The sequence below is a fragment of the Oncorhynchus masou genome, chromosome 18 (genome assembly GCF_036934945.1).
Source record: "Oncorhynchus masou masou isolate Uvic2021 chromosome 18, UVic_Omas_1.1, whole genome shotgun sequence".
NCBI lineage: Eukaryota > Metazoa > Chordata > Actinopteri > Salmoniformes > Salmonidae > Oncorhynchus > Oncorhynchus masou.
The window spans coordinates 44,743,040-44,763,778 of record NC_088229.1 but is presented as its reverse complement, the minus strand read 5'-3'; the positions used below and the strand labels follow the sequence as shown (position 1 = coordinate 44,763,778).

The 20,739-nt window shown below is 41.8% G+C and overlaps 1 protein-coding gene across 5 annotated transcripts in view; it reads left to right on the top strand.

The window, feature by feature from the left end:
- Positions 1-20,739, top strand: part of LOC135504680 (dedicator of cytokinesis protein 3-like) — a 58,111-nt gene that overhangs the window by 7,153 nt on the left and 30,219 nt on the right. For 4 of the 5 annotated variants that reach the window (XM_064923458.1, XM_064923457.1, XM_064923456.1 and 1 more), the window contains exons 2-11: positions 1,511-1,594; positions 1,740-1,780; positions 4,062-4,117; positions 5,977-6,073; positions 8,784-8,932; positions 17,833-17,917; positions 19,345-19,386; positions 19,681-19,859; positions 20,370-20,451; positions 20,666-20,726. In XM_064923458.1, the coding sequence (XP_064779530.1) occupies positions 1,511-1,594; positions 1,740-1,780; positions 4,062-4,117; positions 5,977-6,073; positions 8,784-8,932; positions 17,833-17,917; positions 19,345-19,386; positions 19,681-19,859; positions 20,370-20,451; positions 20,666-20,726 (876 nt within the window). The remainder of the gene's footprint in view (positions 1-1,510; positions 1,595-1,739; positions 1,781-4,061; positions 4,118-5,976; positions 6,074-8,783; positions 8,933-17,832; positions 17,918-19,344; positions 19,387-19,680; positions 19,860-20,369; positions 20,452-20,665; positions 20,727-20,739) is intronic. The other variant, XM_064923460.1, reaches the window with a different exon arrangement.

Below are 20,739 nucleotides of genomic sequence, written 5' to 3'. Positions count from 1 at the left end.
GCAAGGGAATATTTCAAATCCAAGTAAAGAGCAGCAAGTAAAGAGCAGTGACAACAGAGCCTGTGAAATAGAACCACAATCTCCAGTGAAACAGTCCCATCTTGTTCTGACATGGGCACTCTGCTGAGGGTCTCATAATAGTTCCAGTGTAATTAAGCAACTTACACAAACTAGGGGACATTAAAAGACAAGGACTTTGAAGTAGAGAATATTTAGGCCAGGTTGGTAATAGACCTGAAGCAGAGTTAGAGAAGGTGACAAGAAGATCCCTCTTCAAGTCTTTCTCTCTTGTCACTTAGATGGTTATATGTTCAGATTATCTCGCTCCATCTCTCTCTCTCTCTCTCTCTCTCTCTCCATCTGATCTATGCCCTGTGCTTGTGATTTGGACCTTGTGCGCAGCTGCAGCACATCTATATTCCTGCCTTTTTAAAATGCCCAGATCCCTGCAGCAGTTATACAGTGAAGAAAGCCCTACAGTTTTATAGATGATCTGTTGCCATAGCTACTGTAGCAGAGGAACTAAGTGCTCGTTTCCTACAAACCGAACAAGTGCTCTGGCCTCTCCCTTCTCCCCCCCCCACTCATTGGGTCCCCTGACTGGGTCATTAGCATAATGACTCACACAGAACTCTCCTCCAAGGGCCACCATTTGTGGGTTTTGGAATCGTGAATGGAGCCCTGTCGTCGCCAAACAAGTTTGCCTTGTACTGAGGCCTGTAGACATTACATCTCTGTTCTGCTGTTACTCTGCTCCTCGACTGATGCACCATTTAAGAGGTATTAAAGGTAGTACTCTGTAGTACGGGTCCCCTGAAGATGGCGCTAATGCATCCTTAATCATGTTCTCTGAGTCACAGTATTTCATTCAGCCAGCAGTACTCTGCATACTTTAAAGGGCATTGGTTGAATTTATGCTGCAGTGAGAACACACAGACAGCACACAGTTCAGTTCAGCATTGAAGATTTATGCACAGATATGATGGAGGAGCGTTTACCCCTACTGTTTAGCAGCAGAATGTGTGCTATGTGTAGGGTCCATATTTAGAGACTTAACTTTACATTGTATTAAAATCAGAACTGCTTAAGAATCAATTGCCTTTTTAAAATGCCTACACACTTCAGGGAGGGGGGCCTGTTTCCAGTTGGTTGAGCTGGGGCTCCTTTGCGAGGACTGTTTGCAGGAAACGGCTTATTAAGAAAAAAAAAGCTGTTAACAGCTCGGCGACAAACCAAAACACATGCTGTTTGAAAACATGACTGATGGGGAGGGATGCACCTCGTGGAAAGTAACACAAGGATAAAGCCAAGGACAGAGTATCTCATCCTTAGGCAGGGCACTTGACTGTTTCTGGTTACAGGAAAGGGATGTAATGATGACCAGAGCTTTGAGTCTTTGAGTAATCTCTATTCACTGAATAAACAATATCATAAAAAACACGTTGGCTAAAACAGAAACAGAAATAACTTCATGAAGTTTATAATGTTTACCCTTTTAATTTTTTCTCAGTTATTTGTAACTTCCGGGGCTCAGTATGTCAGGCCCTGGTTCTGGAGATAGGAGAGACGGTGCAGATCCTGGAGAAGAGTGAAGGTAAGAGCTGCTGAATAACAGTTTATAGAGAATAACATTGTATAGTATACTCACTTTACCTTCATCTAAAAAAAACACTTTGGTGTGTGTGTGTGGACATATCAACCAGCTGAACAGAGACTATGAATCTTTGGTTTCTCTTTAGGTTGGTACAGAGGGTTTTCCACCAAGAAGCCTTCAATCAAGGTAAACACATCAGCCTTTTTCTTTTAGAATCACACTTTACATTCACTGCTTGTATTGCCGCTATTATTGAGAGTGGTCCTGTTTGACCAAGCAGCTATCAGCCACTGTTTGTTTGAAGCTATTTATTCACAGCAAAGTGATTCCTCATGCAAACCTCAACTTCAGCATGCTTACTTTTCATGTTTGGGCACCGCAATTAGTATGTGTTAGGTGCAATCTACCATATTTTCTCTCCTCTCTGTGTGGCAGAGAATACGATGCACACTTTGGATTTCTGGAGGCGTTGTATTGGATGAGTAGCAGTACATATACAATAAGAGTTACACCATTTATTTTATCAGTTCACCTTCCACACCCACACATACATACTGATGGATCATCTGTGTTAAAAAGTGTTTCTACCGCTCACACAGAGGCCTACAATGTGGCACTGTGTTTACTGTACACTTCATCTTGCTTCCAATGAGATGAGTGCAATGGGAGAATACGTTGGTACTTGCATCTAAGATAAAAAAGCATGAAGCCATTTGTGTTGAGAGCGAGAGACACCGACCCATCCTCCACTCACCCACTATCAGGCGTCTCCTGCTAGTACATTCTCTCCAGAGAGCCTGCTCAGGCTGCTGTTTTGACATGCAGTTCCATGTAAACTGGCAAACCTCACCTCCAGGTAGAGCTCCATTAACACACTGTCTCCAAAAGGTACAGTAAGATGCACAGAAATGCAACAATACATCACAAAATTACGAACAGGGTTTCCTTTCGATTTGGATTGGATTACAAAGTGTGCAGGCATTCATCTTCATTTTTTTCTATGGTATTATTAGTACCTGCCTGCACCTGTGGAAGTTTGTTGGATGTGTACGTACACTATGTTTGAACTAAATAGGTCCAGCACCTCCAGGCAATGTTCCACTATAGCTGCTGCCATCGATCTGTTCTGCACTGCAGTTCATGGTTAATATATATTACTGACGCATCCACTTCCGATCCAATCAATTGTTCAGTAAACCATGTTTATAACTGTACCTGTTTTTTCGGCTTCATGTTCCAAATCAAAATGTCTGACACATGATACCAATCACTGAGTAGCTTTTTATAAAAAACATTTAAAAACTACCTTTTTCTTCACAATTTTGATTTTTTTTCTCTTCGTTGCAACTCCCAAACGGGCTCGGGAGGCGAAGGTCGAGTCATGCGTCCTCTGAAACATGACCCGCCAAACTGCGCCAGCCGCACTGTGTCGGAGGAAACACTGTTCGCCTGACGACCGAGGTCAGCCTGCAGGCGCCCGGCACACAACAAGTATTCGCTAGAGCACAATGAGCCAAGTAAAGCCCCCCCCCCCCCCCCCCCCACCCTCCCATAATCTGGACGACGCTGGGCCGATCGTGCGCCACCTTATGGGACTCCCGATCACGGCCGGTTGTGATACAGCCCCAGTGCCTGAGACCACTGTGTCACTCGGGAGGCCTCATTCAGTCAGTATCTTAATAAGCTGTGAAACCAGTGAAGAACCTGTGATACCTTAGTCTGGCCCTGGTCCCAGATCTGTATGTGGTTTTACTCCTCTTCAATGTCATGACAGTGATAGACAATACCTCTGCTGTCTCATCATTCTTCTGAGTCAAGCTGAAATAAAAGGTCAGTCAGATTGAGTTGTCAGGTAACATACTGTTCCAGAAAGACACACTAAAACTCCTCACAATCCTGCCAGATAGCTAGAGGTCTTATGGGATGCCAATGCCCGTTCTGCTCTCACTACTCTCATCAGCTAGTTACAGTCCCCCACCAATACGCTTCCATTTTTATGTACTCTTCCTTCCACGCTCCCTCACTTGCCCTCATACTCTCCCTGAGCTGCCACAATTAACTGTGCTCACTGTGCCCAATTCATCACATCTGGCAGATTAGAGCCAGAGAGAGGAACTGCAAGGGTGGCAGTTGGCACTATTCGGTCTCTCATGCCCTTCCCAGCTAAGCGACAATTGGGGCTGAGCTGGTGCATATTCAGTTTGTGTGTGTCAGAGAGTTAGAGCAGTTTTAAAATAGCCACAATCTAAGCGTAGCTTGTTGCTACAGTAGTTTTTCGTCTGTCAAGAACTCCGCTCCTCTAACTACTGCTCCACATTACAGTTGACCAATGCATATCATGTACAAAACAGGGACACACACATGTGGGACATACTGTTTACATGCATGCAGAGCACAGGACTACGGTCTTCAGTTGCAGTACCTTGCTACATTTTTCTCTTCAACTTCTGCCCTTTCCATCCATCAGGGTATATTCCCAACCAACTATGTCCACCTGAAGAAATCCACAGTCACCAACAGAGGGTGAGTTTCTTCCTGTTAAATCATTTGAGCCCAGTTTGTCAGAGATACATTCAGGTTTGGAAATTATTGCCACCCTTGATAATGATGAGCAAAAACTACTATATCAAGTGAATAATTCAAATACTGAGCTATATGTCTGCAAAAACAATGGGGAAATTATATTATTTTACGACAATAGCTCAGAGAAAGAGATTTTGTCGAAACTAAAAAAGATGAGGGTCAAAGTTATTGGCACCCCTTTGTTCAATACTCCAGCACCCTCCCCTTGCGAGGATAACAGCACTGAGCCTTTTTCCTAAATGTTTTATGAGATTGGAGAACACATTGGGAGGGATCTTAGACCATTGCTCCATACAGAATCTTTCCAGATCCTTGATGTCCTTCGTCTGTACTTATGGACTGCTCCATTCAATTCAAACCACAGGTTTTCAATGGGGTTTAAGTCCGCAGACTGTGATGACCCTTGCAAAATGTACAGACGAAGGACATCGAGGATCTGGAAAGATTCTGTATGGAGGAATTGTCTAAGACCCCCCCCCCCAATGTGTTCTCCAATATCAGAAACGTTTCTGGACAAACCCCTTATCTTTAATCAAGATTTTTATTAAACATTCTTTCTCTGAGAAATTGAATAATTTCCCTTTTTTTCGTTTTGTCGTTGCATACAACAGCTCAATATTTGTATTTATTTTATACAGTCTTTTTTTGCTCAGCCTTATCAAGGGTGCCAATAATTTCAGATATAAGGTAGAGAATCACTGGTTAATGGAAGCCAAAGGAAGCTCTATCTTTTCTACAACATATTGTAGAGCTGCCATTGTGTAAGATTTATTAATCAACAATGGGGTGGTGTGTACATGTCCCACCCATTTCTGTTGCCTCGTTTCCCTCATCACTGATCTGTGAGGATCTGTAGTTAAATGGCATTAGGTCTGCTCTGCCAGTGAAGCATGCTCCCACACACACATACACACACATACTACTCTCCCACGGACACACATGACTCCAGTGGTCATCCGAGTTGTGCTGCTGTTTAAGGTACACAAGCTGTTCATGGCAGTGGAAGCAGAGAGAGGGCAGTGCAAAGACAAAGGGAGGCAGGCAAGCTCTTATACCAGCCAGTGTTGATGGAGATTAGATCTGCAGGCAGGGATCAGTGACAGTGTGGACTGGGAGGATCGTTCATAGTGTTATATCACCACCCTCCTGTGCACTTATAACACACATTCAGAGAGCTCTCGTTTGCTTCTAAAACAGGTGCAGACTTGGAAATTGTCATTATTACACTTCCCTGCTCAAAGAATTTGGGAAATGTGCATTGCAGTTTAGTCTGGTTAATGATATGCAAACACCTACAGGTTCTCCCAGTGCATCAGAGCAATAGAGTATCATTCTGGCATCTTATGTAATGGATGGACTGTCTTGTGTTTTTAACTAGACACGTTTTCTATAGATCAAATGTATGCAATCCATTATAGAATCCAAAGCCAGAGTGCTGAGAACCACATTTCACAACATAACCTGGCTATCTTCTCCTTTTCTCCTGCTTAAGGTCTTTCTCTTGCCTTTCATTTAGTCTCATGGTTGGCACTCTGAAATATAAATTGTTCGTTGTGGTTTTGCTCTAGTGATCCTTTATAATCCTAATTTCACAATTGAGTGAAATATAGCTTTTCCATCATGAAATAGTTATGTCATGACAGTGTCAGCACAGGGCAGTGATCGAAGTGTGTGTGTGTGTTGGTTCGTTCAATTGTGTTTTTGTTTTTCTCTGTTTGTACTGTCGGCAGATATGTTTGTCAGTTTTAGGTTTTCGAGTGTCTGACTCTGTTTCTATAACTGTGTGTGTCTCACCCTAGGCTTTGTGAGACGGTGGTGCCTCTGGAAGATCCCATTATCACTGAGACCACCTCCACCCTGCAGGAATGGGGCGTGCTGTGGAAGCAACTCTACGTGGTCAGTATCACCTCACACGGACTCCATTTAAATGCAACGTACAGGGTTAGAAGAGTGGTTGATCAGAAAGGGAAAGAGGACAGGAGCTGCACCCACCCCTGCGTTATATACTTAGCTCAAAAGATTTGATGAGATACATTTTACCTGCAGTATGCAGTGTTCTCCTCATTCAATAGCTGAAAAAGCCATGTCTATTTGCAAAAGACTGGGGGATAGCAAAAACCATTGGGGTTGAACATACTGTATATACATCCCCTTCCCATGATTCCCCATAGCGTGTCATATAGGCTGTAATTCCACTCTTCATCGTCTTATCCTGCCTATGTATCTCCCAAAATAGTCATTGTCTATAAATAATGTCGTAGTAGATAACTATCATAGGCAATTTCACAGAATGTAACTCTGCCATTACTATACTTCTTTGCCTAACCTGGTCCCAGATCTCTCTGTGCCGTAGACAACTCTTCTATCGTTGGCATGCCATTCATGACAATGAAAGTCAGAGGAGATGGCTAAGGAACACCGATCTGTCCCTGGATAATGTTTATGTTATGGGCTATTATACAATCATCTTAAAATTCAATGCAGTATTGTACATTCAGCCAGCATCATCATCACCCTCCCACTGTGTAAATGTTTATGGAGACCTAAATAAACCCTAATCCTGCTAAGTGTGGAAGGGGCAGGGGGAATATACGTAGCTGAGGTTTGACCTGAGCAGAGGGAGGGAGATTTTGTTGCTTGGCTGGCAGTGACTTTTTACATAACCTATCACTGAGGACTGCTCATGCTCAGGACAGCCAAGGAGCCTAGGGCAGGACTGTGGTGATGTAACTTCCTGTCAAGCACAACAAAATCGAACCACTGATTTAACACTACTCATTTCGGGCACTCACTCTGCCCCCCTGTGTGGTAGCCAGTGTAGCCAATCACCACGGTTACCATCCATAAAAACAGGATGTATCATTGGCTAAATCAGGGGTGTCAAACTCATTTTCCCCGGGGCCGCATTCGTTCTTCGAGGTCCGTAGGGCTGCACTGAAAATTGGTTATATTTCCGCGAGATAGATATATTATAATATATTATAATATATATAGATATATTATAATAAATATATATTTTTATTATTATTTATTTTATTGTTATTGTTATTTTATTATTATTATATATATTATTATTATATATATTATATATGTTATTATTATTATTATTATTATATATATATATTAATATTATATATATTAATATGTATTATTATTATTATATATATATATATTAATATTTATTATTATTATTATATATAATACTTATATTATTATTATATATATTAATATATATTATTATTATTAGTAGTATATATATATATATTTATATATATTGTTATTATATATTTATATATATTGTTATTATATATTTATATATATTGTTATTATATATTTATATATTTTATTATTATATTATTATAAATATATTATAATATATATTATAATATAAAAATGGTCCTCTATCCATCATTCTTGGAATTTTTATGCTCCTTGACTTTCTAGCTTTCATTTCGGTGATTATTAGTGAGCTGGACACAGTGAAGAAACTAATAATGTAGGTCCATTGTCATTTCTACACAGTTTGGATTTGATGTTAGTCATTTGCATGTATATATATTCCTGGAATATTATTTATAACTCGCGGGCCGGATTAGACCTCCTCGCGGGTCAGATCTGGCCACCACGCCATATGTTTGACATCCCTGGGCTAGATGTTTACACATTTTATTTGTTTTCATTTAATGTTTTGCGCTCAAGGCATATTGCAATTAGAATGCATCGCGGTACCTCAGGGAGCGATGGCCTTTGAATTAGTGTGTATCTGTTGTAATGTACATAATTAGGCCTCACAGAACAGCCGACCGAGAGGATAATCGGCTCTGACTAAAATCGTTGTTTTCCTACAGCCACCAGCAGGTTGAGAACATGGAATGTTTACCCTAATTAAATGTCCATGAACGTTGTAGATGCGGTTAAACTTTGCACTTATCTAAACAAAACTGGGAGGTAGTGTGGGCTTGTCAAGCCAATGGGAGGAATATAAAATGCTTAAATTAAAAGTGCTGTCCTTGATCATGGAGAAAAACTACATTTGTTGTAAGTACTGAGTAGGACATATATTTTTATTTGTATAATTAATTGTGCGGGTACTTTAGCTCTATCAGTGGAACTCATGTGGTAACTATGTAGCCTCCAGTAGAAAAGAAAGACCCTTGTTGGTTGTTTGTTAACAGAGGAACAGGTTTCACCGAACACCCATTTTCCTTTATAGCTGTATAATTCCTTCATAATTATTTAATGACACAGCCATGCTAGTGTGTTTCATTAACACTCATTACAGCCTCATAACCCTGACCTTCTACTACTGTCAGGAGGAACACTTGCAATCTAACAGCAGCTAGTTGCTTAGTTGTGTGTTTCATAATGGAAGTCTATTTAAAACCATGGATTCAATCATGAGGGTGCCTGGAGCTGGAGTTGCTGTTACTTCCATAGCAGACCAGGGAACTCTCATAAGAATAGAGATACTGACATAGAAACGTCAGAGTCCAGATCAATATAGACATACTGTATTGTGGGAATGTCCAAGAGCCAATGTGTTGTGTTACATGTATGTTTTGATCTTATTGTTGTGCGTGTGTGTGTGTGTGTGTGATCCCCACAGAAGCACAAGGTGGACCTGTTCCACAAGCTGCGTCATGTGATGAATGAGCTCATTGACCTGCGCCGGCAGCTCATCCAGGGTCACCTGGCCCAGGACCAGACCAGAGAGATCAAACGCCACATAACAGTGCGCCTGGACTGGGGCAATGAGTGAGTTGATGTAGTGTAGCACATGGGCCAGGGCCCGTATCATGTTTGTGTGTGCATTTGTAATACTGTATCCTGCTACAGAACATAATGTAGATGTAATGTATTGACACGGTCATTTAGCAGATTTGTTTATACATAGCGATTCCTAGATAAATCTATACAGTGGGTATCATAAGTATTCAGGATTTGATAAAAATAAATATTACTAATATACCTTGATTACAAGGCCCTCCCTCGCTCTCCCTTTTTCAAATCAGATCCCACCTCCGTTCTGCTCCTCCCCACCTATAGGTAGAATACACCTCCCGTGGTAAGGATTGTTCATCGATAATCTGATCAATCGGAATCTATGCTTCAAGATTGTTTTGATCACGCGGACTGGGAAATATTCCGGGTCGCCTCTGAGAATAGTATCGATGTATACACTGACTCGGGAAGGGCATAGAGGATGTTGTTCCCACTGTGACGATTCGATACTTATCCAAACCAAAAAACTTTAATAGATGGCAGCATTCAAGCAAAAATGAAAGCCCAAATTACCACATTTAATCATGGCAATGTGACTGGGAACATGGACGTGTACAAACAGACCAGCTACAACCTCTGTAAGGCAATCCGAGGCAAAACGTGACTTGCGCTGAGTGTACAAAACATTATGGACACCTTCCTAATATTGAGTCATACACCCCCCTTTTACCCTCAACAGCCTAAATTCGGCTGTGCATGGAGTCTACAAGGTGTCGAAAGCATTTCATAGGGATGCTGGCCCATGTTGACTCCAATGCTTCTGAAAGTTGTGTCAAGTTGGCTGGATTTCCAAGTTGGCTGGATTTCCAAATTGGCTGGATTTTTGGGTGGTAGACCATTCTTGACACACATGGGAAACTGTTGAGCTTGAAAAACCCAGCAGTGTTGCAGTTCTTGACACAAACTGGTGTGCCTGGCAACCTACTACCATACCCCATTCAAAGGCACTTAAATATTTTGTCTTGCCCATTCACCCTCTGAATGGCACACAAACACAATCAATGTCTCAATTGTCACAAGGCTTAAAAATCCTTCTTTAAACTGTCCCCCCCCTTCATCTACACTGATTGGAGTGTATTTAACTCCAAGTGACATCAATAAGAGATCATAGCTTTCACCAGGATCCACCTGGGCAGTTTGTCATGGAAAGAGCAGGTATCTTTAATGTTTTGTACACAGTGTATGTGGCAGGGACTCCAGACAATCACGGATTATAAAGGGAAAGCCAGCCACGTTGCGGACACCGACACCTCGCTCCCGGACGAGCTAAACACCTTCGCCTGCTTCCAGGACTGTGCTCTCATTCTCCATGGCCGACGTGAGTAAGGTATTTAAGGGTGTTAAACCTCGCAAGGCCACCGGCCCAGATGTCTTATTCAATCTCTCCATATCACCATCTGTTGTCCTCACTTGCTTCAAGATGTCAACCATTGTTCCTGTACCCAATAAATTGAAGGTAACTGAACTAAATTACTATTATCCCGTAGCACTCACTTCTGTCATTTTTATTATTTTTATTTTACCTTTAGTTAACTAGGCAAGTCAGTTAGGAACACATTCTTATTTACAATGACGGCCTAGGAAAAGTGGGTTAACTGCCTCGTTCAGGGGCAGAACAACGGTCATGAAGTGCTTTGAGGCTAGTTAAGGACTTTTTCACCTCCACCTTACCTGACACCCTAGACCCACTACAATTTGCATATCGCCCCAACAGATCCACTGATTGAACAATTGCCATTGCACTGCCCTATCCAACCTGGAGGAGAGAGATACTTATGTAAGAATGTTGTTAATAGACTACAGCTCAGCCTTCAGCACCATAGTGCCCTCCCAAGCTCATCACTGAGCTCAGGGCCCTGGAACTGAACCCCTCTGTGTGCAACTGGTTCCTGGACTTCCTGATGGGATGACCCCAAGTGATGAAGGTAGGCAACAACCACTCTGCCATGCTGATCCTCAACATGGGGGCGCCATAGGGGTGCGTGCTCAGCCCCCTCCTGTACTTCCTGTTCACCCATGACTGCATGGCCACCCATGTCTCCAACTCAATCATCAAGGTTGCTGACAACAACCGTGGTAGGCATGGTTACCAACAATGATCAGACCGCCTACAAGGAGGAGGTGAGAGCCCCGGTGGAGTGGTGCTAGGAAAATAACCACTTCCACAACGTCAACAAAATGAAGGAGCTGATCGTGGACTACAGGAGAGGGCAGAAAACATGCCCCAATCCACATTGATGGGGCCGCAGTGGAGTGAGCCAAAGCTTCAAGTTCATCTACATGGATATCACTGACAACCTGAATTTGTCCCTTCACACAGACGGCATGGTGATGAAGGTGCACTTTTCAACCTCAGGAGGCTGGAGAAATTTGGCTTGGCCCCTAAGACCCTTACAAACTTCTACAGATGCATCATAGAGAGCATCCTGTCGGGCTGCACCGTCTGCAACTGCAGGGCTCTCCAGAGTGCATAGTCTAACACATCACTGGGGGCACACTGCCTGCCCTACAGCACATCTACAGCACCCAGTGTCACAGGAAGTCCAAGAACATCATCAAGGACCTGAGCCACAGCCTGTTCACCCTGGCTATCATCTTGAACTGGCTCTCTTGAGGACTGCCACAGGAAAGGAAGACATTTACATTACATTTAAGTCATTTAGCAGACGCTCTTATCCAGAGCGACTTACAAATTGGTGAATTCACCTTCTGACATCCAGTGGACCCAGAGTTACCTCTACTGCAGAGGATACTTTCATTAGAGATAACTGCACCTCAGATTGCAGCCCAAATAAATGCTTCACAGAGTTCAAGTAACAGACACATCTCAACATCAACTGTTCAGAGGAGACTGCGTGTATCAGGCCTTCATGGTTGAATTGCTGCAAAGAAACCACTATGAAAGGACACCAATAGTAAGAAAAAACTTGCTTGGGCCAAAAAACACGAGCAGTGGACATTAGACCGGTGGAAATCTGTCCTTTGGACAATGACCCAACACACCTCCAGGCTGTGTAAGGACTATTTGACTGAGAAGGAGAGTGATGGAGTGCTTCATCAGATTATCTGCCCTCCACAATCACACGACCTCAACCCAATTGAGATGTTTTGGGATGAGTTGTACCGCGGAGTGAAGGAAAAGCAGCCAACAAGTGCTCAGTATATGTGGGGACTCCTTCAAGACTGTTGGAAAAGCATTCGAGGTGAAGCTGATTGAGAAAATGCCAAGAGTGTGCAAAGCTGTCATCCGGGCAACAGGTGGCTACTTTAAAGAATCTAAAATATATTTTGATTTAAAACTTTTTTTTTGCTCACTACATGATTCCATATGTGTTATTTCATAGTTTTTATGTCTTTACTATTATTCTACAATGTAGAAAATAGTAAAAATAAATGGCTGAGTGGGTGTGTCCAAACTTTTGACTTACTGTGTGGCTGAAGTATTCATACCCCTTGACTTATTCAACTTTTTGTTGTGTTACAGCCTTAACAAAACATGTTGTTGTTTTTCCTCACACAATATTCCATAATGACAAAGTGAAAACATATTTTTATTTTAGCACGTGTTTAGCACAGAGATATCTCATTTCAATTAGTATTCACACCATTGAATCAATACATGTTAGAACAGCTGTGAGTCTTTCTGGGTATGCCTCTAAGAGCTTTGCACACCTGGATTGTACAATATTTGCATATTACTTGTTAAAGATTCATTCCATTTTTGAGTCTTGCCATAGATTTTCAAACCAATTTCAGTCAAACCGTAACTAGGCCACTCCAGGACATTCAATGTCATCTTGGTAAGGCACTCCAGTGTATATTTGGCCTTGTGTTTTAGGTTCTTGTCCTGCTAAACGGTGAATTTGTCTTCCAGTGTCTATTGGAAAGCAGACTCAACCAGGTTTTCCTGTAGGATTTTGCCTGTGCTTAGCTCTCTTTACATTATTTTTTATCCTAAAAAAACTCCCTAGAACTTGACGATCACAAACATACCCATAAAATTATGTGGCCACCGCATTGTGTGTTGGATTTGCCCCAAACGTAATGCTTTGAATTCAGGACATAAATTGAATTTCTTTGCAACATTTTTTGCAGTTTTACTTTAGTTCCTTATTGCAAACAGGATGCTTGTTTTGGAATATTTTAATTATATACCGGCGTCCTTCTTTTCACTGTCATTTATGTTAGTATTGTGGACTAACTGCAATGTTGTTGGTCCATCCTCAGTTTTCTATCACAGCCGTTAAACTCTAACTGTTTAAGTCATGATTGGCCTCATGGAGAAATCTGAGTGGTTTCCTTCGTCTCAGACAACTGATTTAGGAAGGACACCTGTATCTTTGCAGTGACTGGGTTGTACCACAACAAAATGTGGAAAATGTCAAGGGGTGTGAATACTTACTGAAAGCACTGTATATTTATGTACAATATAGTGTGTATTTATTTATATATAACACACTACCTTTCAAAAGTTTGGGGTCACATAGACATTTCCTTGTTTTTGAAAGAAAGCACATTTTCTGTCCACTAAAATAACATCAAATTGATCAGAAATACAGTGTAGACATTGTTAATGTTGTAAATGACTATTGTAGCTGGAAACGGCTGATTTTTAATGGATGTCTATATAGGTGTACAGAGGCACATTATCAGCAACCATCACTCCTGTGTTCCAATGGCACGTTGTGTTAGCTAATCCAAGTTTATCATTTTAACATACATATTTAACGTACATATTCCATAAGAAAATCAGCCGTTTCCAGCTCAAATAGTCATTTACAACATGTCTACACCGTACTTCTGATCCATTTGTTGTTAATCACTTTTTTTGTCCATTAAATTTTCTTTCAAAAACAAGGACATTTCTAAGTGACCCCAAACTTTTGAAAGGTAGAGTATACAGTCGGAAGTTTAAAACTACACAAATTTCTTATTAACAATCTATAGTTTTGGCAAGTCGGTTAGGACATCTACTTTGTGAATGAATTTTTCCAACAATCGTTTACAGACAGATTATTTCACTTATAATTCACCGTATCACAATTCCAGTGGGTCAGAAGTTTACATACACGAAGTTGACTGTGCCTTTAAACAGCTTGGAAAATTCCAGAAAATTATGTCATGGCTTTAGAAGCTTCTGGTAGGCTAACTGACATAATTTGAGTCAATTGGAGGTGTACCTGTGGATGTATTTCAAGGCCTACCTTCAAACTCTGTGCCTCTTTGCTTGACATCATAGGAAAATCAGAAGAAATCAGCTAAGACCTCAGAATAAAAATTGTAGACCTCCACAAGTCTGGCTCATCTTTGGGAGCAATTTCCATACGCCTGAAGATACCACGTTCATCTATACAAACAATAGTACGCAAGTATAAACCCCATGGGACCACGCAGCCGTCATACCACTCAGGAAGGAGACGAGTTCTGTTTCCTAGATTTTAACGTACTTTGGTGCAAAAAAGTGCAAATCAATCCCAGAACAACAGCAAAGGACCATGTGAAGATGCTGGAGGAAACGGGTACACAAGTATCTATATCCACAGTAAAACGAGTCCTATATCAACATAACCTGAAAGGTCACTCAGCATGGAAGAAGCCACTGCTCCAAAACCGCCATAAAAAAGCCAGACTACAGTTTGCAACTGCACATGGGGACAAATATTGTACTTTTTGGAGAAATGTCCTCTTGTCTGATGAAACAAAAATAGAACTGTTTGGCCATAATGACCATCGTTAGGTTTGGAGGAAAAAGGGGGAGGCTTGCCAAGCTGAAGAACACCATCCCGACCATGAAGCACGGGTTGGCAGCAGCATGTTGTGGGGGTGCTTTGCTGAAGAAGGGGCTGGTGCACTTCACAAATAGATGGCATCAAGAGAAAGAAAAATTGTGGATATATTGAAGCAACATCTCAAGACATCAGTCAGGAAGTTAAAGCTTGGTCGCAAATGGGTCTTCCAAATGGACAATGACCCCAAGCATACTTCCAAAGTTGTGGCAAAATGGCTTAAGGACAACAAAGTCAAGGTATTGGAGTGGCCATCACAAAGCTCCGACCTCAATCCTGTAGAAAATGTGTGGGCAGAACTGAAAAAGCGTGTGGGAGCAAGGAGGCCGACAAACCTGACTTAGTTACACCAGCTCTGTGAGGAGGAATGGGCCAAAATCCACCCAACTTATTATGGTAAGCCTGTGGAAGGCTCTCCGAAGTGTTTGACCCATCTTAAACAATTTAAAGGCAATGCTTCCAAAAACTAATTGAGTGTATGTAAACTTCTGACCCACTGGGAATGTGATGAAAGAAATAAAAGCTGAACTAAATTATTCTCTCTTATTATTCTGACATTTCACATTCTTAAAATAAAGTGGTGATCCTAACTCACCTAAGACATGGAAGTTTTTACTTGGATTAAATGTCAGGAATTGTGAAAAACTGAGTTGAAATGTATTTGGCTAAGGTGTATGTAAACTTCAGACTTTAACTGTATTCCTTTTGTCCAGGTGGGTGAGGGCAGTGTGGAGTGCAACAGAGATTGCATCATCTGTGGCTCTGTTGGGGCGGGTTTCTCGGGTTTCTGGGATAATGGTGTTGGTATGGTGTTGGTATGAGCCAGAATGATTGGACTATCGATGTGAGTGCTTCAGGCTTGAAACAAGTTGATATTACAGACCGGATCAGGCGTAGGAGAATACATGTGCCAGCTGTTCAGTGCATGCTCTCAATCCACGTCATAGTATTCCGTCTGGCCTTGCAAATGTTAACCTGTTTAAAGGTTTTACTCACGTCGACTACGGAGAGCGAGGTCATAGTTGGGCTCTCAGGCGCCTGAGTAATGGAGAAAATGGAGCAGCTGCATCCCCACATTTTTACCAGAAAAGTGTCATGATCCATTGGAAAATTTGTCATTTTCAATGATTAGTAATGTTTTTAGCTAGTCTGTACTAAGATGGATATGTCAACTTTATTTATTATATAGTTAACAGATTGCATTTTGCACCCCCTCAAGATGAATGGTTTGTCCCACTTGAAAGTTTTTTTGCCTCCCTCCTGCATGCCACTTTTTTTGGTTCAGTTAGAAAGCAGTAGTTGCACCACTGGTGTTTTAAAATCCAAAGGCACCTGCAGGCATTTAACACCACTGTGCATTGTTGCCATATATTTTCCCAACATCAATCGGTTAATCCTTAAGTCTATTGACGCCCCCTTGCATCAATCTAATTAACATAATATTCGAATCCCCATGAAAATCCTTCAGTTTTTAAGCTTGAGATGTTTTTTTGTTGTTGTTTTTTTGTATGGGCTGCATCTCAATCCACCACATACCCCTATGTCAGCCTGTTGCGTCTGCAGTGGAAAGTGGCAGAGTTACAGCGCTGTTTGTCAGACCAGGAAACAGCCCGCAAATCGGGTTGTAGAGCAAAACGGAGTCTCCCCTTTCCAGAGTGGGGTTAAATTAGTTTGTAGCCCAAACAGTTCAGATGCTACAGACAGAAGTTGGCAAACGAGTCCCGAGGGGCTTGTGGGGGTTGTAGAGCAAACGGAGAACACCATCGTGCTCCCGATAGTCTTGTCTCTCAATAGTGGCCATATTAGTCAGTAGGGCAAACCATTCAGATACTACAGATGTTTTCTTGTGAAGACAGATTTCAGGATGTCTCCTCCTCTTACAAACAGCGCTGTAGCTCTGTCACTTTCCACCGCCGATGTAATGGATTGAGATGCGGGCCCATGCAAAAAAAAAATATATACATTATCTCTAGCTTAAACTGACAGATTTTGATGGGGTTATTTTTATTATGTTAATTAGATTATGGACTCTTAAGGATTAATTATTGGGGGTGGGACTTTCAGGGAAGGGAGTAGATTAGTAATCTAGTCATTAAACACATTTTCAATGTAATTTGTTGTGGCAAATCCTATGTCAATCAAATTTCAATGTAATGTATTTATAAAGCCCTTTTTTCATCAGCAGGTGTCACAAAGTGCAATACAGAAACCCAGCCTAAAACCCTAAACAGCAAGCAATGCAGATGTAGAAGCAATTTGAAAGGCAGGAACCTAGGATGAAACCTAGAGGAAACAGGCTCTGAGTGGTGGCCAGTCTTCTTCTGGCTGTGCCTGGTGGAGATTATACACATGGCCATTCAGGCCAGATTTTTCTTCAAGATGTTCAAATAGTTGTTCTGATTCCCCTGTGAAGAAACAGTGTAAAATTGCAGGAAATTGTTTTTCTGCAATTCCAAAAATTATTAAAAAAAATATTTATCAACAAAAAAATGCACCACCACTTTCAGACAAAGCCAGGTGCTCATGCTCTTGCAAGTATAAAAGGCAATTAGCTCTTGTTCAAACCCTGCTTACAAATGGGACATTTCGGAATTTTGGCAATGACGCACGAGAGCCAGCTGAACGAGGAGCCAGATGAACTCATGGATACCGTGAAGTCTCTGCATCAAGTATGAAGGAAGTTAGATGTAGTTTCGCCAGCCAACGCTAACTAGAGTTGATGCAATGACTGGAGGTGCGCTAACGCAAATTCGCGACTGCACTAACGCTAGTTAGCAACTTTCTTCAAACTGCACGCAGACATCAAAATAATACCAATGAGTTCATCTCATCGATTGTAGATAAAGGGATTTCGCAAAATCCTGAAGTATCCCTTTAATAATAGCTATCTGAACAAGACCTAAATGCCTTCTATGCTTGCTTATAAGAGTATTTGAAATGTGTAAGGGGCATTTTTTTTTTTAGATAAGAGGAAATGCTTTTGTGTGTTCTATGATGGTTAATGTTATGATTTGTTGCCTCCCACCTCTTGCTGGCTCTTCTTTCTCTCTCTCTCATCTCTCTCTCACTCTCACACTCACTCAACAGGCACCTTGGCCTGGACCTTGTTCCTAGAAAGGAGTTTGAAATGGTGGATCCGGATTTTATCAGTGCATCTGAACTCTACAAAATGGTATGGTCAACATAGGGAGGTATTAGTGTTGCATTCTGTACCTGGCCATTCTATATGGGTGTTATGTGTGAATGCAAATGTATACACATCATTTCCCCTATCAAACCCCTGGGAAATAAGAGAACAGTGACCCTCAAGATGTGCATTATTATGATGTATTTATGAATTGAATATTATTTTACAGGCACAGGGTACTTCCATATATTTGACAAAAACTGTTCTCCCTTTGTGTGGTAATATTTTAATGTAAGTGTGTGGGTCGTGAATTACTATTCTTTTGTATTTACTGACAAGTGTGTTTTATGCAAATGTAGGTTGGAATCTGTGTGTGCTGTATGATTTGTGTTTGTCTGCCTTGTACACTTGTATGTGTCTTGTAATGCATTTTCTTCGTAAGGGTGTTTGAGCGCGTGTGCGTGCGGCACAACTCCGCTTTTGTGGCTCAAACCAGTTCATCCCCCCTGCTCTTTAAGCCCACGTTTCTGCCATATTGAGTGTCCCTCTACAAGCGCACACGTGACCAAAATTTGAATGTTCACTAGATGCACTGTGACAACCCTGTGAGAGGATTTTAAAAAACAATAGTTTTGGTTATTGTAATTGCAATACTACAGTCTGGGTTATGTAAACTAACCACATCTATAGTTGAGACACAATTCTATAAATAAGATATATCCCAAATGTGCTCTTGGAATTTGGAATAAGCTATAGTAACGTATTAGGGAGTTGTAAGCTAAGTGTACACCCCCAGTAAAAGGCAATTTTTAGAATTTCTCAGCCTGATCCAGAATTAGGAAAGTGTAATCACTGCTCAGACGCAGCTGTCATGTTTTGGGGGAGGCCGTCTTGGGAACAGGAGACCCAGTCTTGACCAATAGTGGAGGGTCAATATGCTGGTCGAATACCGTCTCCTACTGCCCTGCAGTCGCCTTTTATTCATGTGCCATTTTTATCGGCTTTGCAGGCAGATTGTTAGTGCATTAAGTGTTCGGTCCAGAAACAACAGTGTGGTTCATCCCTGCCAAAAGCCTCCTCGCTAGGTCGATGAAAGTGAGCTTGTTTTTGGCAGGGCACACAGGCCTTGGCACCTCTTCAGGTGGGAGTAAAAGAGATCTCTTAGTTTGCAGAGCAGAGAGGTTTGTGTGTGTGTGTGTGTGTGTGTGTGTGTGTGTGTGTGTGTGGGAGATATGTGCTTTGTCCTCTCCTCTCCCATGGGCTCATGCTTTGCCTCATGTGGACTTATTTTGGGGATACTGCTCACTGAAGCAACCTCTAGGCAAAATTGGTGGGCGCCTTTTTATCAGAATTCATGCTTCTATTACACAGTACTATACAACAGGTGTGGGCTTTTTGTGAGGAACTAGTGTATTGATCATGAATAGAATGTTTGACTAAACTAAAATCACTCTTCTCTACGTACCCCACAGCATGCATCCAGCAGACACTGTGGCCAGCCAAGCACAAACCAGGTATGAACTCAATATAATCTGCTATGCGGTAGCTAGATAATGGATGGAGATACATTATATGCATGAGAACTCATTTGACATCACTTTACTGACAAAACCCATGCCACCATTTTGAATGATCACAATAACCATCAACACTATCACATATCCATTCAATGTGAACGATCACCAAGCTGACAAAACGCATCCACGAACATGTCTACCACACAGTGACAACTTTCGAAGGGTAGATAGACGTAGCATGTGTGCAGTGCAGTCAGAGGTTTGCCCCTCAGTAAGGACCTGTCTTGTTAGTGTTCGTCGTCCGATCGTTCTCAGGGCGACAGCGTGCGTCAGCGCCATGGAGACGGTTGCCGTGTTCCGGTGCAACACCACCTCTTCATCAACCTGAAGAGTTTCACCTACAACACCATCAGCGAGGAGGCAGATGTCTTCTTCTCCCTCTACGACACCCGTGACAACAAACAGATCAGGTATATGCACGGTCAACACTAAATAAACACACACCGGACACACAAACACAACCTCTACAGGCACTTGTGCAAAAGCAAGCAGGTCAGTTACTTGAGAGGGAGCCACAGGACATCTTATTTTACTTCTATGATACATGTGACAATGAGCAGAACCGGTACTGGAGGGAGGGCTCCAGTACACATACAGCAAACATACAGGATGGACACACACACAACTCATACACACACAGGGCATGCACATGCAGAACACACACACTCAAACAACCCAAGTCAAGCAAGTGCTAGAGGGCATAGTAGACACACACCACACCCACAACATGTCACCCTTGCTCAGCGCAAGGCCTTCCCTCATGTGACCCATTTACACCCCCAGACAGCACCACATTGTGAACTTCAAGGTTTCTTACACTCGCAAAATAGAATGATCTCAATGGGACTACTTGGTTGAATGAGTATGTGAAAAACAGTGTGCCTTGATTCATGTACTGTAACATATGTCTTCCTCCTCAGTGAGAAGTTTATGGTGAGACTGAACAAAAGTGGAGGACCAAAGAACCCAGAGAAGGTGGACCGTCTCTGTGCTCTCTTCACGGTAACTGTCAGCTCTCCACCCTTAGATGATGGCTCATAGGATTTTAGCTTAGATGAGCTATTCTTAGATATGTTTTTCAACAGCAACCACGGTAAAACAGCAATAAATGTAAGTAAATAATGTGTTGTGTACATAAATGCATGCCTCACATCCATGTGCTTTGAGTAAGCTCCAGTATTTTCTTGTTAATAGTGGGTTTATGTTTTATTTTTAGGATCTGAGCAGTAAAGACCTGAAGAGAGACCTGTACATTGTAGCACATGTCATACGAACTGGTAAGCCTATGTG